We start from the raw sequence: 18,483 nt of genomic DNA, 5'->3' as shown, positions 1-18,483 counted from the left end.
CCCCTGCCCTTTTTGGGTCTTTATTTATTTATTTATTTGTGAGGAGTTCTTTCTGTATGGCCACCTTTTTGTTCTATTTTTAATTTTTAAGCAGGTCTTTTTTGGGGACGGGGGGGGTCTTTTTTTTCAGTTGGATGCCAGCCTTTTGGGTCACTTTTTCTGAGTCTTTTTTTGGGGGCAGACCTCTTAGGTTGGTCTTTTTTTTTTTCTTTTTTGAGGGGGTCTTTTTTGGGAGGGCAGCCTTTTTTGATTTTTATTTGGGCTAGGCTTTTTTCTTACATTAGGTTAGGTTAGGTTTCTGGATTTTTATTTATTTATTTATTTTTGACTGATTACAGTGGTCCAGCCTGCTGGAGTTTGGGGGGATTTTGTTGATCCTGCCATTTTTAGCGTGGAATGTTGTTGGGGGTCTTCATCAGGGTCCCAGCCTTCTGGAGGCTGGGTATTTTGGAGAAGTTGTTTGGAGGGGGCTGGCCTTCTGTGGAGTTGAGTTTTTTTGAGGGGAATATTCTGGTCTGGCCAGTCATTTTTTGGTGGAGTTTTTTGGGGGATTCATTTTTGAGGAACAGTCTTATACAAGCTGTTTATTTCTTTGTTTTTGTGAGCCTGTTGTGTGGTGAAAATATTTTGGTGTTTCAATTTTTTTTATTTTTTTTTCCTGGGGAGGAACCAGCCTTTTTGTTGTTAAGATTTTGTGGTGGGGCTTTTGGGGGGACCAGTCTTTTGGGGGTTGGAGGTTTTTGGGGGTGGAACATTTTGAGGTGGTGGCTTTTCTGATTTTGGGAATTTGCTGGGTTTGACTTCTGGGTTTGGTCTATTTCATTTTTTGGCGGGGGACAGGACAGTTCCTTAGGGGTTGGGAGCTTTTGGGTGATCCTTTTTGGGATGTGTTTTCAAAAAAATCCTTTTCTGTATGTGTGTGTGTGTGTCAGGGGTCTGGTGGGTTCTTGTTTTCATTTTACGTCTGAGGTTTGGGGGATTTCTTGTTTCTCTGTGTTGGGTCAGGGGGCTAGGGATTTCTATTTATTATTTTTTTTGTCTAGTCAGGGGCTGTGGGGATGTTGCTTGGAATTTATTCTTGGGTCAGAGGATTTAGGGGTTGCTTGCGTTTTATTTTGAGGGCAGGAGTGTGTTGTGTTTTTTTTTTTCAGAATGGGTCAAAAGTATGTTTTTTTTTGTTAGTTTGTTGTTTTGATTTGTTTTTGTTTTTTACTTCTTTAAGAAATGAAAGCAGTCTTTCTTGGATTTCCTTTGTTCTTTTGCATTGGCACCTACATTAATTGGCCTGAACTGCTCAATGCAGAACTTTTTTTTTTTTTTTCCTCTCATCTTTGTAACTGCCCATAGCACTTATACATCAAAGTAGCTCTTTCCAACACCAGAAATGTCCTTCCAGGACAGGCAGATGAGCTTGGGCTTGTCTGAACCTCATTCCTAATTCAAATTTATGTAAGAATATGTTCAGAAACCACTTACTCTGAAAACCAAGAATGATACAGTGGAAAAAGCTCTCCTCACACCACGCACAACCGAGAGCTGTATCAACCCCACCTGCCAGTGAAGTTGGTTTACTCCCAGCAAGGTCAGCAGAACTTGCAACACAGGTCATCTATAAAATCAGAAGCAGATTTTGTATTGCAGCAGGTAAAACGAAAGGCTGTGAAGACATCTCATGGCACTTGCAGTTAAATAGGAACTGAACTATTGCAGTCAAATATTGTACTCTTCTGAAAACAGTAAAAGCCCAATGCTTTGGTAGTACCTATCTTCCTTTAGAAAAATAAAAATTGTTCTTAACGTCTGACACTTACAAAACACTGTGTATCTGGGTCTTGACAGCGAAAGTCACATTAGGGATCTTCACATTCAGGAATACTTCAAGAGCTGAAAAGGAATACCATCCCATTTGGCTCAGTCTATAAAATAGTGCACGTCATCCACTTCATCATGTGAGCAAACCAATGGTACAGGAGCCTTGACATCACTTTTAGGTGACTGACCACAGTCTTGTGATGACCTCTTCCTCTGGTCAAGATCTCAGGCAGGAAGAAGAGAAGATACTCGAGATAACTTACAAGTTGCTCTACATTCAAACAGTGCGGTAGAAGAATTTGGTATAGACTTCAGTACATCACAAGTCTAATTTCTTCAGCTGTTCATATGTCAGGAAGAACTGAACCCATTATTAAGGAAAACTTTTTTGTTCACCCGGTGCAAAGTGGTTATTTCACTACTAAAGGATAGCGGCATATGTGCTGGAATATGGAAACTTCCTTCCACTCTTAGTTCCTTCCTTTGTAATAGTACTGGTCAAGACTGGCCAGGCCAATTGTTTTCCCAGCCCTATTTCTATGGATCTTCAAGAGAGAACCAAGAAGGCAGAAGACGCCTCTGAGAACCCCTAGGCTCTTTACTTGCGTTTAAAAAGCTTAAGTGGCTTTGCTCATAGGAAGAGCATGGTGGCATGGTTACTATGAACTCACTTGGCAGGGCTCTGACCACTTGACCGTTAAAGCACAACTAGACAAACTTGTGTTAGGCCAAGATAAATGGAAGACTGTCTGCAGCTTCCCCAGGCCCAGAAATAACCCCCCTTCCCAACTCATCTGCTCCATTTCATTTCAGAACTAAGCTCCAAATTAAGGAAATGGACAGGTAGGAAATTGAGGGAGTAACTGAAAAGTGGTTTTCAGGATCTTATGAGAAGATTCACTGCGTAACACATCACGTAGGCAATCTGGCTGGAAGCAGTTGACTAGGGAAACGGGCAACTAGACGATGTTCCATTAATACAAAAATGATGCTGGCATGACACCTTTTGTATAGAGCTCTGAAACTGTCTGTCAATACTTGCTGTTGTATGACTCGTTTCATCTCTTTTGAACACCTTTTAAAAGGATACGATGATATTCCAAGGACCAAGTCTTAGCCAGTTTGGCCAAAACCCTTTATAAAGAGCAAAAAAGCCCTCATTCTTCCAGGTCTGGAAAAAAATAAAAATAAATAAAGCAACATAAACAACAAGAACACATTTACAGAACTCTGCTAGTGAGAAATCCAGACATCATGTCAGCTACAGGGAATCTGCAATACTGAATGATGGCTTAGTGCTGTAATCTTAATTTGCATTCATTTCTAGGGAAATTTAGAACAATTTCAACTTCCATACCAGAATTATTGCTTGGGCACCAGTTTCTACTTAAGCTGATACACAAGCTACTTACTTGTAACAAGCAATCCAGAGTACCCTTGTAGTTTGAGTGTGCCACGTTTTGTTGGCTTCTCTCATTCATCATGCGTGTTCTCACAACATCAACTGGGTTGGATGCAAGGGCTCCAGCTAGCCCACACGTAAAACTGGAGCTAATAAAAGAAAGTTTTAACAAAGGTTCACCTACCGCATTTGCAGAAGCACAAGAATCACTCCATCCGCCCCCCCCCCCCCCCCCAAAAAAAAACGTGCAGCAATGACTGTTTTTAATGCTTAAAAATTCCATCAGCTAATAGATGTGGAAAGCTCTTTTCATTTACTATAATACAGAATTTTGAACCTTTGAGAAAGGCTAAATACAAAACCTAATTAAAATTAGTTTCCACATTATGGGCTATTTGAAGTGCTATTGCACTGAAGTGTATAAACACACCAGAACTATATTTATATCTCAACTGATAAAACAGAACTGGGTTGGTGAATGCCTGTCTTCTCAGAAGAGAAAAAGCTGAAGATTCATTCCACAAAATGACAACTAACCAAAGGAGAGCGATGCAAGCAGCTTTCATTATAAAAACTTACAGGAAGTGTGTATAAACTGTGTCTCCCATATATCCAGACATGATTAGGTGCTTCTTGGTAAGGTCATACACTGGCAGTTCCACTCCAACAACAATAGCAGCTCTCTGTGCTGTCAGGGACACCCCCTAGAGGAGGGGAAAAAAAAGTATAGCTTACTTCCACGCACCAGCAGACAAGCCTAGCCTCTCTACTGCAAAGCAACACACCATGAATGGATTTAGAACACTGTATGCTCACATAGCACTAAGTAGTGCAAGCCTTAGATGTATGTGCTCAAAAAATACAGATTCAAATTAACAGGCAAATCACTTGCCCACACTGAATGTTAATTCCAGTTCCTTTATGCTACTCCATCTCTCTGCTTAACCTCCGAATTTGTACATCAATTGTCAAACTAAGACCTCAACAGCCAAGTGATAGCAGCTCCCCTTAACACTACCTGAAAAACTGACACGGTGATGAACACGAAGAGAAGCAAAATGGAGATGATGAAACTTTTGGAAAATCTTTTTTTTTCCAGCTGTTTCACACCTGTCAATTCTTACAGCCTTCACTTACTATAGTCACAGCAATCAGTAGAACAACCTACAAGACTGAGTACACGACTTCCTGAGCTCCAGCAGTTGTTTATTAGTATCTTCACTTCCAAATATTCCAAATGTGTGTGGTTGTTTTGTTTTTGTTTTTTTTCCCTTTCCTTAAAAAATAAAAGATCAGAGCATACAGTGTTTTACAGAGCATTATTTAACTAATACTAGAGCCAGTCAACCTAACTTAAACTATTTTTTTTTTAATAAGACTGGACTAATGATTGAATACAAAATTTGCAGCAACCCTTTGCTAAAACACACAGAGGCGCCAGCAGTGAAGTAGTCATCACAAACTACACACTTCTTGTCTACTGACTTGTTCATATTTTGGTTGTGGATACTCTAGAAGTAGATGAAATTCACATGAGCAAGACAAAAAGTAGTTCAAAAAACTTGCCTTCCATAATCCTTTAGTGCCTTCAGTTTGGTAGATCTGTATAAAGTTGCCCATCATTCCTCCTTGAATCACACTACCTTGGGCTTGCATTCTGATCTGAGATTATTTGAAGATCAAAAGAGAAAATAAATGCTTTTCAAGGAAAAGACCAGTAATAGTTTAATACAACGTTATGAACATGGTAAGTTATAATCTTTGAATTAGTAAAGTCAATTTCTCTGCATACAAGGTAATAGCTGACATTACCATTACCATGATGCAGTCAATCTCTGTAAGTACCTTAAGCATCTAAATGCAGCTGCTAATTTTGAATCATTATGGTGTGCAGTTTTTAGCTGCATTAAGTCACTTCTATTTCTGTACTTGCACACTACGCCATTTAGATTAGACTGACAGAGGGGTTCTGCAGGATATCCTTTACAGTGTTCTCACAGGAGCACCTTAAAATGAAAGGTTAAAAAGATTAAGATTTCAGCTACTAAGAGCCATGTTCTTCAGCCCTGTGGATTCCTCAGAATGTTCTTTGGACACTGGCATGGTAACAACCAAATACTAGTTTGGTGACAACCAAGTTCTTGTATGATAGGACATCCTGAGTTGGAAGGAACCCACAAGGATAATCACATCCAACACTTGGCTCCACACAGAACCACACAGAAATCAAACACAGGGAGTCTGTGCCCGACCACCCTCTGGGTGCAGAACCTTTCCCTAACCCCCAGCCTGACCCTCCCCTGTCCCAGCCCCGTGCCGTTCCCTCGGGTCCTGTCGCTGTCCCCAGAGAGCAGAGCTCAGCGCCTGCCCCTCCGCTCCCCTCGTGAGGGAGCTGCAGGCCGCCATGAGGCCTCCCCTCAGCCTGCTCTGCTCTGGGCTGAGCAAACCAAGGGGCCTCAGCCACTCCTCATATGTCTTGCCCTCCAAACACTTCACCACATTCATAGCCCTCCTTTGGATACTCTCTAACAGCTCTGCCTCATTTAGGATCATCCACAAACCTGCTTAGTGTGCATTCGACTCCTGCATCCAGCTCATTTATAAAAACATTAAAGAGAACCGGCGCTGAGTCCTGGAGAGCTTCCACACAAACACTACAGCATGAAAATCACTCATCTTATATGATTTTCTCCACACCCCACTCCCAAGAAAAAATATGCATTGAGCTACCTCCCCAACCATTAGTTTCTCAGTGCATACTTCCAAATAATACGTGTGGACCAGAAGGAGGTTCAACAAATTAAGAGCCTTCCTTATTTTTTGAAGAGGTAAGAGACTACAAGTGGTGCTACAAAACAGCAAATCCTGTATTCATCAGATTCTGTATTTCCTCAATTAAAAGACAAAGGAAACTAAGGACAAACTCTACAGAATGCATAATTACCTTTAAGACATCTGTAGGGTTGGCAATAGATGATGAAATTACTCCCGAAAGAATGCCACATAGAACATTTATCATCAGGGTTTCATCTATTCCCAAAACAAGAAAAAGAGATTAGTTGCAGATTTACAAAGTTTAAGATGCATCTGGGCAGGATGATGCCACCTCTACTTTAACCAGAAAGAATGCTGAGTACAAAAGCCTTAAGATCAGCACTTTCTTGCTGGCTCACTTTGTTCTAAATGGTATGAGGAATGTCTTCTGAGAAGACTTGTTCGAACTGCTACTAAAATAGCGTATGTCAAACAACCAGCTTCAAGCAAATCAGTCCTCAATTAAACTGGAAGAAAAAAGCACTCACCTTCTGGATGCTCAACAAACATTCTTTTTAAGCTCTGGTAAGTGCCTATTTTTATAGTTCCGTATGAAGCTTGCCGTAGCATTGCAGGTGCAATCCTGTAAAAATAGGTAATGATAATACTTATGCTCAAAATTGAAAAAAGACTGATTAGCAAACACTTTTTTTTTTTTAAAGCTGGAGACTGAACACAAGACATCTATTAGTAAAAGGTTTGTTTATTTAAATCTATACTTTAAACTCACTGTAGACAAACCAAGGGTTTTTGTTTTATTTTGTTTTTATTTTTATTTTTTTTTTTAATACAGACTGTGAGAACATAAATGAACTCTGGAAGGATTGCTGCTAGAGCATACCTCAATCTGGGATCTCTAAAATAGCTGGTAAACTTGTTGCAGACAGCTGCAGACTACATCTTTCCCACACCCTCTTTCATCTTCTAAAGAAAAGCATGCACACTGATATACGTGCAAAGTAGAAAAAAAGTAAATTAACAAAGGTTAAGGTCATTTTTCTCCAGCTGAATGATTGAACCACTATAGTAGCATCGTAGAGATGGAAAAACTGTGGCATTATTGTACAGAAGAACTTAATGCTTCACTATATTATTTCTCAAGTAGGTTGTTTTCTTTAGAAACATCAAGTGCTGTTGCAGAGTGCAAAGACTGAAGTGGGCTTTCAGCTTGCACGCTGAGGAGACCATTACATTTTCTCTAAATACCTATAAATCTGAAACCTGTGAGCTTAACCACTATGGGTTTAAAATCAGCAATAACGTGTTCAGAAGCTAATACTGCAAGTCAGTTTGTTTTACCCAGAGTATAAGGCTTTCAGTCCTTCCTCTCTGCATATTCTGACCAGTGCATGCATCATTCCACGGTAGCGGATCTCTTTATATTTAGCATCATTAACTTGACCTTGAACCTGCAGACGTGTTTTAGTCAGATCAATTGGGAAAGTACCTTAAAGAAAAAAAATCAGAGAAAGTTAAGCAAGGACTTACCTAACCAAAGGAGACAAAGAACATGTCCTAAGAAACTGCAGCTTTTATTAAATATCACAATATATTAAAACGCTCCTGAAAATAATTGCATACAGTCTCTTACCAGGACTTTGTTAAAGCAGTTCGTTCTATGTCACCCTGTTTCTCCTAGACAGCTTGTCAGAGGCCATGCCTGCTTCCTATCCAATTGTTGTGTTCACTATGTTTACAGGCAACATGACAAGCTTAACTTATCTACTCTAGTAAAACAAAAGCAGTGCATACTTATGACCAAATCAGTACACACCAAATAATAGAATCCAAAGGCAAAGGTCACATTAAAACAAGACAGGTATATGAATTTACAGACAGAAGTTTTAAAACTTTAACAAAGTTCTGAGCAACTTATCGCGCAGCATTAAAGAAACACTCCTATGTTGTACCCTAAAGAAGACCATATAATACTGTGCCATTAATAGCTTGGGAACCAAGCTTGCATTAAAATCACCCATCTCAGTTAAGGAAACCATGTAAACAGCTCCAGAAATGCTTACCACATTCTGCAGTGATTGATGCTAAACCTCCATAGAGAAAGGGCTTCCAGTTCAGCGCTGACATTATTGATTCTTCTTTCTGTGAAAGAAAGCAAGGATTTAAAGCTTCTACAAATAAAACTAGTATTACATAAATATACATACTAGCATTTAATAACATGTTGTGCCTTGTCCTCTTAAGATGGACCTTCCAAACATGCTAAAGGTAGAAACATTTAATTAATACCTTTGACAATCACAAGCTAATAACACTTAACAAAGGCATCTGAGTTCACATCTGTGTCTCCGCTGCATATTTGGACAACCATTACCCTCATCATAAAGGAGGAAAGCAGTTTGTCCCTCAGGAAGGACTTCTAGGAGCACTGCAGCAAGAACCTCCAGTGGTTCTCACCAAGCCGAACTAGTTTGACTACATCCTGATATCAAATGCAATTTGTACACAGTCACTGCTAAACTTCTCTCCCCTTTTTCCTTATGTTATTAACATGACCTGGCACACTTAGACAGAAGATATGGACACGTTTTGCTTCTGTTAAGGCCTGTTTCTGCTACCAGTTTACAAGGTTCCTTCTTGCTGATGTTATACGGAAGCAGGGCAGAACCAGGCAGAAAGATGAACTTGCTTTGGCCACTTCCTCCCTGTAGATATGCTACTAATCCAGCGTGCAAATGGAGCTAGCTTGAGTTGCAGGTTCCAAACATGCCTGATGAGCAGTTAGTGCAGCCCTAGTTTTCCTTTCCTCATCTTTCCCTCATGAGGAAGTTACCTGGGTGTTCACTCTTCTGACAAGACACAACAAAAGAGGAACAAAGGAACTCAAACCACACAAGTCCAAGCAAATACTCTGCCACCGAGCCCAGGGAAACCCACCTTACTCCTCAGGCCTCTGCAATGCACACCACTGATGTAAGAACGAAATAAAAGCATGGAAGGGCACCTGCTATTTTGTCAGAAACAGTGCAGTTCAGAGATGAACCGCCAGCATCTCAGCGTGAAAGCGCCATAGACACAGGAATGCACAACACGGTGCCAGAGAGGAAGCAAATCCAGCTCCAGGTTCCTCACAGACCTCCTGCCATCGTGATCAGAGGGTCTTTGCTTCATTAAAACAAAACCAAGTTCAGCTTCCCCCCTCCCAGCCACAGATACAACCTTCACTTTCCAGGCTGCATTGCCAAAATTAAAGGTAGAAGTTAACTTCCCCCCACCCTCAACACACCAAGACAAGTTTTTACTTACAACAAATATAATAGCACTGCTGTAAAGCCAAAATATAGCCCGACTTCTGTCTGCATTGTATTTCAATCTGCCTAAGCAATGAAGGCTACTCAGTTTCTCTGTCAGTGCACTGGAAGTACACCACGCAGAAGCGTGCAAACACCACCAAATAAAGTTTAAATTATACACAGACGTACAGGCGCTGGCTTTAGTCCCGATACGTGCATAGGATACCCCACCCCAGAAACCTCTCAGCGCGCTGCTCCCCTGACAGAGCCCTGAGCCGAGACCCTACAGACTGTGTCAAGCTCTGTGCCCCTCGGGGGCTCACCGCACTTCTCTCCTCTCCCCCAGTTTGGGAGTCCACGTTATTTCAGCCTCACAGCCCTTCTTCCAGACGTACTGGGAAGGAACTAAAGCCGAGGAGCAGAGCTTATCTCAAGGCACACGACCGAACCGGCACACATCGCAGAGCCCTATCGCCGCAGCTCTCTTATTTTCCCAATTCTTGCTCGCTTCTTAGTCAGAATTTCTTCCCGGCATTGCCCAGAAACATACTAAGCTTCTCCAAAATATCCACGTCGGCTGCATCAACGGCGAAGTACCTAAACGTCCACTCCAGCCTCCAAACGCAGCGCTGTCTTCAGTTTATCTCCCAAAAAATGCGTGGATCAAGGAGGCACTCTTAGCCCCCCGCGGGAGAACCGAGGTGCCGAGGGCGGTGTTACCGTCCCCAGCAGGCTGTGAACGGGGAAATTCCCCCCCCACAGCCTCTACCAAAGCCGCCGGGTCGGTGGCTAAAACACCCGAAGGAAAAGAAAACCCAGAGCCCGTGCTCCCGCCGCCCTCACGCTGCGGCGCTCCCCCGCCACCGGCCGGCCCCTGGAGGCCGCCGTCCTCCCCAAGCCGCCCTCCTTCCCCGCCTCCCCGGGGCCAGCAGGAGGGGGACATTAAAGGGGCCGTGTGGGGAAGCTGCCCTGTGGGAGCCCTGTCCCCAGCCCCAGCCCCTCCTGCCGGCCTCCAGAGGAGGGTCCTGCCGGGAGGATCCCCCCCGTGCTGGGGTGGCCCTGCTGGAGTGGGGGTCGGGGGGTACCACACGGAGCGAGGGCGGCTGCTGAGGAACTTTGTTGAACTGTCCCACTGAGGGAAATGGTTTATCAACTAAGGGGGTGATTTAGGTTAGAGGCTAGGAGGAAATTCTTTGCTCAAAGGGTGGTGAGGTGTTGGGGCAGGGTGCCCAGAGAAGCTGTGGATGCCCCATCCCTGGAGGTGCTCAAGGCCAGCCTGGATGGGGCTTTGGGCAGCCGGGTCTGGTGGGAGGTGTCCCTGCCCATGGCAGGGGGGTGGGACTGGATGGGCTTTAAGGTCCCTTCCAACCCAAACCTTTCTTTGAGTCTATGGCATGGGCTGCCCACAGAGCTCTTGTTCCAATTGTGCTTCAAAGTTGTCTTTGCAGATGGGCTTCCGACAAGGAAGGCACAAACTCAGACCTCGGAATCAGCTCTCGTGTTCACACCCCCTTCTGCAGCTGGCTAGTGCCATCCAGCTTTCCTGTCTACTGCAGGGTGGATCTTACTTGGGGTTAACTTTGAACAGCTGCCCTCTTTCTTTTTGCAAAGGTCATTTTCACTGAATCTAACACTGTCTGACTTTGCAGGACAGCCAGTTCTGTTTTCAGACTTCCCAGGCTGCTGCCTCCTTTTAAGAAAGGCTTCCTTTCCAGTTTGACCTTAACTTGTCCCTGGAGTTTCAGTCAGCTCATTCTGCAGGCAGCCGGTTTTTATTATCTTTAATATGTGAAACGGTTCCTGCTCAGGCATTGCAGCTTGCACCTGACCACATTTCTTAAGTTCCCGTTAGTACTCAACCACGCAATTCCAAATAAAAGGGAATTCAGGCTGCCTCGTGTTACTGACTTTTGGATGGGTCCTCTGAATAACCTCTTTTCCTGCCTTTTCAACCCAGTTTGTGCTACGAAATACGTAATACTTTTATCAACTGCCAATAGAATGATCTTGGCAAGCTGCCTCGAGCCTGCCATCAGGGCCAAATCAGCAGTTGACTTTGGTGCTCAGCATCTTTTCACATGTCTCTGCACGATCCCTGTGTGCCACTGGTCACCCGCTCTTACAGTGCTTTTGTCCAAAAGCCAGCTCTTTTCTGCAGGACTGCATTGCTGTTACGGTTTGACCGGCTGGTTCCCAGGCCCCGAGCCTTACTGCTCCCAATTTTCCTCACACATTTTAATGTTTCTTTTTTAATCAAAACAGGGCCCCACCCTCCAACAGTTCTACCAAAGTTTTTTTTTTTGTGCACTGATTCTTGTTTCGCTGTGCTTTTACTGCTCCTTACCATGGAAAATCATTTCTCTTCTGCTCTCTGCAGTGAAGACAGTTTTGCCTAGTGTCCTACTGCTTAAATGAATGGTTAGTGAAGTGATCCAGAAGGTTATGGCCATTATTCAAACTGTTTTGTCATTTGTGTCACTGGTTGTCACCACTGGAGAGTTTCATTTGTCCCTCGTAACCTTTCATAATCGTTAGTCAGATAATTCATCTCTTTGCTCACGTCACGTTGGCTGCATGGTGAAAGCAAACCTGGCACACAGGAGTCAAGTGCTCCCTGCCCTGCCACAGCATTCCCACTTTTTGACTGGGAAGGAATTAATCTGACCTTTAGTCATACAGCAAAGGACTTTGTTGGGAATATATATATATATATTCGATGTGTTATTGGCATACATAAAAATATATAATGTTAAATAGCTTGGTGTTCTGCTCCAGCTTCTCACATATGTCATACAGGCATACCATGGATGCCATCTTACAGTTTCTGACATAGTGACAGAGCTCAAGGAGAAAGGAAAGTGAAAGCAGGAATATCAGTAAATGCTATTTCACAGCCTTTTTGTTAATAAATACTGATTACCTGATTTGAGCTCTTGCATTGGCAGGAGCCGAAAGTCTGTATCATATCCTGGTTTTGTGGATATAACGGGAACATGTTAACTTGCTTTTAATGTGTAGAGGGTAAAGAGGGTGAGGCTAGTTCTGGGCTTTCAGGGGAAGAGGTCATACAGCATGAGTTCCCAGCAAGGCAATTCTAGTAAATGCAAACCTGTAATCCAGACAAAATTTTCTGAAAGTGTTGCAATCATCCAACAGGTCCTAGGAGATTGATTCCTCTTCATTTCTGAGACTCCCTGTGGAGATAATAATTCCTGTGTATGTCAAAGGGTTGGATTTGATGGTATTTGAATGAGCAAATGAAAAGGTGTTAAAGATTATCAAATAGGAAGGTGCGACAGAAGGTCTACTCACTACTACCCAGTACTTTCCAACTTCAGCGGGTGATCTGAGAAATGCTGTTGTCCTCTGACTGTTTGTCAAATAAAGATCAATCACAATTGCTTCACAGAAGCTTTTGTCCAACATGGCACCGCAGCTAAACAGGTAGCAGCTGGACGAAATTCTGCCAATTTGAATGTTAGCAGATGTAATAGAAAGGAAAGCAAACACGTTTCTGTGCCCCACTAAAAGCCAGGCATCACATGGTGTCAGATACTGGCCCAACCTTTTGCACAAGAGGAGATGATCTAATGTTGAAAGAAGGACAGAGGAGTTGGTGCTACACCACAGAACACGTGGCACATATGGTATGTTTTCTGCCTCTTTATACCCCTTTCTTGGCAGCACTCAGTATCTGGGAATAGAAAGCATCTGCTGGGTAAAATAAATTTCTTGACAATCCTGTGAAAGCAGGGTTGCAGCTGAAGTAATTCTGCAAGAACAGAAATTACTTGTATAAGACAATGGACAGTGAGATGTGGGGGCAGATGACCCCAGTCCAAGTCCATCGCAGTACAGGTTTTAGGCTGATCAAATGCAGATATGCATATCGAGGAAAACTTGAAACTTTCAGTGCTGTTACTGAAGTTTAAAGTGTACAAAAGAGCCTCACTATCCTCTTTAACCATTATTCCCAGACACAGTCTGTGTCTGCTCATACCAGAGATAGCTCCCGTCTGATATGTGAGCAGATGCAACTCTCTAAGTTTATGCACCCCTCAGAAACATAGCCTTCTGCCAGCTGCTGGACCTGAATTGCCTTGGAATTGGCACCAGAGCCAGTGTAACAGAAGCAGCAGGAGTGCATGACCTGCATTGAGTTCACCCTTTTTGGAAGCATCAAACCATTAAGACTGACTCAGCAGCTCACAGGACTTCGCCGCAGGTGCCTGGCAGAGCAAAAAAAGTTTGAGGGATGCAGTGTGCATCCTGCCTTCAAAGCCGCGTCCTGATTCCTCTGGCCTCCTGGCTGGGCAGGAGGTAGCGTTAACCACCAGACTTCACGCAGTGCCTAACAACATTTTCCGACCATCTTCAAGGTGAGAGCAGCGACTGCAAATGGGGCAGAGCCACCTTGCAGCCTGTAGGCTACCAGCTGGAACAGGTTTAGAACTTCAGCTAAGGTCTTCAGATGAACTCCTGCTTAAAACACAGTCAGGGTTTAGCCAAATCCTGCAGGAGGTGGATTGGCCTCACTTCAGCTCTGAGGCCATAGGAAATCCCATCCCGTCAAATCGAAGAACCAGCCTACAGATTTCATGCAAAGCCAGCGAGAAGACAGACAGAAGACAAACAATAATTAATCAAGTGACATAAATGAACTAGAGAAGATGATACTGCAAATGAAGGCTGTGGCAAGAGACATGAGAACAGGCATGCATAAATTGTGCAGGAGCTTTTACTGGTGTTCGACTGTCTCAAATGAGAAGATGCTTTGCATGAATGAAAAGAATAAGGGAAAACAGTTGAGCTGCCAGATCTGCAATAGTAGACATGAGTATTAAGGTAGTTTGCTCCTGGTGAAAGCTACTTCTTTTGTCACCTTCAGCAATCTGAGAGCCAAAATACAGCAAGGAAAGTGGCTGGAGGCTGAGCTGGACTCCTTGGAGGAGCTCCTGAGGGACTTTGGAAGGCCACAGCACCATGCAGACTCACCTCAGGAGACCCAGCACAGACACACTTCAGGCTGCAGGACTTAGCGATAGGTTATGTGCTTCCCCCTGGATTGGAGATAAACTTTGAGGATTTGCAATATTGGTAAAATTTAAGGGAAACTAGCCCAGCTCTTGTTGTTTGATACATTATGGATTTTATATGGTTCCCAAAGATGTATATCCGCTGCTTTTATTGTTTTATATCTTAAATTACAATCTCTACCTGAGAGGCTTTTATAATGGATGTAATTGTATATGAAAATCTGGCAAATGTACAAACTAAACAACTTTTTTTTTTTTTTTTTTTTTTTGAATGCTCAGTAACGTGCAGGTGACAGCACTTTTCTATGTTGGTTGTCACTGCAGACTCCATTGTAGCACTGAATTTTGGAGATTATAAACGGGACGCTCTGTATTGCTAACACCTTAAAGCGTGGAAGCAGTTCCAGAAGATCCTTTTGATCAATATGTGTGCGAAGCATGAGCAAAGAGAGCAGTGAGGTGCACAATATCTTATCCTCTCCATACTGTCTGGAACATAGCACAGGCATTTATTAGGTTTGCTTAAAGAGTAGGTGGTGGGGAAAAGCCACAATGGGGCGCAGACTCCTGCAGCTCCATCTGGTTTATCTGAACAGAGCTCGTTCAATTAGCTCAGCAAGTCTCTAATCAGCAAAAAAAAGATCTTTGTTTAAGCACTGCCTGCGTCACCGCTGCAGAAGGATACGGCTCCCAGACTGAGCTGCTCTCTCCTCTGACCATGCCACACATTCCTATGTGCCAGCCTTTTTTGATCTAAATGCTAACACCCCTAAATTCAAAGGGTGTCGAGTATCAGGTTAGTTGTGCCTGAAAAGATTTACAAGCTTAGTCAGACACAGGCCTCTGGATAGCCGCCCAGAAATGGTTCAAAGAGCTTACTTAAAACACTGCAGCTCCTGCAGCAGTGCTGTGATTCCCTATCGACAGTAATAAAAGACAGCAGCGAGACCTCCAAAACTTCCTTTACATGCTACAAGAGCATTAGCATTAGCACCTTGGCAGGCTGGCATAAGTGCAGCACTTCTCGTGGCAGCAGAAATCTGAATTGGGACTCTTACAGTCAGAGCTGTTCAGTCTGTGCCGCAGGTTTTTATTTTGTTTTCCTGCCTTCGAAAAGTTGAGAGCATTTGGCATTCTCGTGAACAACATTCTTGTCAAAAGTTAACTCAGAAAGCTGAGCTGAATAGCTTCTTTCCTTCCCGATTCTTCTCAACCCACTGCAAAACGCATGAGTTGTCTGGAAAACAATTGTCCAAGCAGGCCACAACATTTTTTTCTCCCATCCCATGCTCTCTCACAATAGTTTTAGCCATGAAGCACATTTGCCAGGTTTGGAGGTTTGTTTTTTTTTTTACCATTTGCTGGCCAGTGGTGATGTGATTGGGCCCTCAGCCTTCTCACTGTCATTTGAGGCTTTCTCCTTTACTTTCCCACTTCATCGACATTAAATGCACTGCGACAACAGGCAATGTAAATGCCCACGAACAAAAGGCTCCTTAAACGTACCTAGTTTTAGCTGATCTCACTTAGCCTTGTGAGGAGCGTACTGCAAGAATACCTGGAAAGTCAGAGCTTTCATTATAATAATCATTGCATAATCATTTCGTAATAATCAGGCAGGAAGCTGATTATTATTTTGTGAAGTTCTCAGGGCAGGAGTTTTGGGAGTGAAAGCAGGAAAAGATTTTTGTCAGGATGCTAACCACCACTCATCCTAAACCAAGGATATTCAAATACTGTTTTAGAAATGGAAATGTTAAAATACTTCACGTGCACTAACACTTCAGCAGCTGCTGCCGAAGATGGAGATGATTTTTTAGGGCAGCTGCCCCTCCCTAGTGTACATTCAGCCTGAAGACACGCTGTTGCACCAACGTTGAGTCCTGCATTGTAAATACAGAGACGTAGGTTCAAACATAGCCCATAAAGGGTTTGCTCTGTTGATTCTAGTTGAGGTGAGGAGTCAAAGGTGGCAAGACATAATAGCAGGCTCTTTGTGTTTTTGATGGCAGAGCCTGGCCAGTTTTATTCATACTAGTGCATTGGTCCACGTGGGCTCCTGTATGTGTGCATCCTAAAATCTTCTGGAGCATTCACTGAAATGTTCATCACCGCTGAACACCACGAACCCAGACACTGATACTCTCCACCCCGCTCCCCAACTTACTTCATACTCGAAGAGGTGCTTCCTAACATGAACTTTAAAAGGCACAGCCTTCAAAGGGCAGTCAGGAGATCTGTGGGACAGGTAAAAATAAACAATCAATCTTCTCTTTAAGGACTGCATCTCAGCTCCTGCAGCCTGTGTTTTGAGCCCAGATTTGCATGTTTGAACTTTTCCCCGCAGAGCACATGACAGGGCGAGTTTGTGCCAGGTTCCAAAACCGGCTCCCAGAGACCTCTCCCGACCACAGACAGGAGCCAGTGCAAGTGCCGTGACCTTACGGTGGGTCACTCCGTGCTGGCATATTAAAAAGCAAGCCTTTTGCTTTCTGCTTCACGTCTATGTAATTACATTAATAGATCCGCGTCTGGGTAACTGCAAGCAACGTAAAGAGAAGTAAATACAGCGCCTACAAAATAAAAGCGTGAGAAAACTACCACAAGCTGTGCAAGTTAAAGCTGGTTTTATGCTCGTAGGGAATGCACCAGATCCTGTAGCAAATGCAGCGTGACTTTTGGTAACGTAGTGCCGGGTTTTGTATCAGCTGTACATTCATCCCAAACGTGTTTAACATAAACCTTGCCTACGGAATACAAACTCGTTGCATTCAAGCCACTCAACATGTTAATTAGAAATAACAGTGGCAATAATGATGATGCATCAGCCAACAAATTATGACAACTGGGATCAAACACAGTAGTAATTCAGACCACCCTTTTGCTTAGCTTCAAAATGCTCAAATACAGTACCTTGCAGAAGAAGCACTGAAAAATCAAGCAGGAAATCATAAAAGAATTGTACCCAAATTTTGCAAGCCTTCACTGTTTGGCTTCGTTTCATATAATATACACCACTAATGAATTTTCATTTGAACTAAGTCAAAATAAAGGCACGGTGTCACTTGCCAGAGCGTGCGAAATAGGACATGGCATTGTAAATCTCAGCACTCGTCTTGCAAACTGCAGGGCTGAAAAATTTAACAACTGTGGTCATCTTAATATTACTGCCGTATCACACACCAGATGAAAACAAAACACATATCCTCAGCATTCTTTCTCTCAGGTTTCTACTGGATATTTGCATTAAAAGATTGAAGTCTTCTCGTCTTCAGTACATTCTCCCTAAGTTACAAATGCAAGTCCACGTGTGCAACGTGCAGTCTGTAGCTTTTGTATTTTTCATATAACAAAATTACTAGCTAACATTCTTTAACATTGTGGGCACATTAATATGATTTCTGGTTCTTTGAGATAGACACATGGATAATAGCAGTATTGTTGAAGTGTTGGTGATGGCACAAATCTGTCTTTCTCCCCTTTGTGCCTGTTGGTAAATCCATGGCTATTCCTGGTTACAGATTTTAAGCTAAAGGCTCCTCCATATGAATGGTGCAAGAGTGCAAATAAAAGCCTTCAAAATTCTGACCACGACTGAAATTGCAGTGATAGTGCAAAGAGATTGGAGCAGTGCCTGCTGCTGTTCACATTTCTGCAGCTGGGCTTGGGCGAGGGAGGAGATTCTGCCATGCTTGGCAATGCTCAGCCTTCTGCCTCGAGGCTTTAGGGAGATCTCATCTGATACACGGCGCTTCTGAGCTCAGCAATGACTCTTCAGGGTACTGCGTGGTCAAAGTTGCTGCCCACAGGCACATTTTATAAATAAAGAGTCTGAAACCAAAAGATGGAAGGCTGCATTCAGTGCCAAGAGCAAGACCTGAGGAGCACAAGAAGCTTCTACCACCTCCAAGTACTAGAAGGAAATTACTTTGATTCCTAACTACAGATTTACAGGCTTAGCCCTGAACCCCACAGAAAGCAGCTCCAGCAGGGCTGAGACGTGGAACTTCCCAGCTGGCAGCCCAAAACCCAGCCCTTTTTTCAGCCTTCTCTTTCGGGATTAACCTTTTGAGGCTTGGTTATGCAAGGCCACATGCCACACTGTGAAAACACTGCAGCTCTCTGAAGACTTAACTCCTGCAACAGCACCACTGATATGTTTCATCAC

General features: G+C 43.3%; 1 protein-coding gene across 4 annotated transcripts; it reads right to left on the bottom strand.

Moving 5' to 3' along the window:
- Window positions 1–1,168: 1,168 nt before the first annotated feature.
- Window positions 1,169–11,191, bottom strand: SLC25A30 (solute carrier family 25 member 30). 4 transcript variants are annotated; one of them, XM_035322725.1, is made up of 10 exons: window positions 11,139–11,191; window positions 8,050–8,128; window positions 7,328–7,475; window positions 6,517–6,611; window positions 6,159–6,244; window positions 4,781–4,876; window positions 3,794–3,918; window positions 3,225–3,363; window positions 2,903–2,983; window positions 1,169–2,173 (listed from the first exon to the last, which is right to left on the bottom strand). In XM_035322725.1, the coding sequence occupies exons 2-10, from the start codon at window positions 8,111–8,113 to the stop codon at window positions 2,132–2,134; spliced, it is 876 nt and encodes a 291-aa protein (XP_035178616.1). In that variant the 5' UTR covers window positions 8,114–8,128; window positions 11,139–11,191; the 3' UTR covers window positions 1,169–2,131. The 4 variants fall into 4 exon arrangements, with proteins under 4 accessions (XP_035178616.1, XP_035178626.1, XP_035178636.1 ...); XM_035322735.1 differs by lacking the exon at window positions 11,139–11,191 and adding an exon at window positions 9,830–10,255; XM_035322745.1 differs by lacking the exon at window positions 11,139–11,191 and adding an exon at window positions 9,877–10,255.
- Between the last annotated feature and the right edge of the window lie 7,292 nt (window positions 11,192–18,483).

Source organism: Oxyura jamaicensis, chromosome 1 (assembly GCF_011077185.1).
Source record: "Oxyura jamaicensis isolate SHBP4307 breed ruddy duck chromosome 1, BPBGC_Ojam_1.0, whole genome shotgun sequence".
In the NCBI taxonomy this organism is placed as follows: domain Eukaryota; kingdom Metazoa; phylum Chordata; class Aves; order Anseriformes; family Anatidae; genus Oxyura; species Oxyura jamaicensis.
This window is presented reverse-complemented; position numbering and strand designations above follow the sequence as displayed.

Coding starts and splice junctions, on each gene's coding strand:
- SLC25A30 (XM_035322735.1), bottom strand. CDS start 9,862: ATGCAGCCGACGTGGATATTTTGGAGAAGCTTA. Junction 6,245..6,516: donor GTTTGTTGAGCATCCAGAAG/GTGAGTGCTTTT, acceptor TTTTGGGAATAG/ATGAAACCCTGATGATAAAT. Junction 2,984..3,224: donor CTCTGGATTGCTTGTTACAA/GTAAGTAGCTTG, acceptor ATTTTTTTCCAG/ACCTGGAAGAATGAGGGCTT.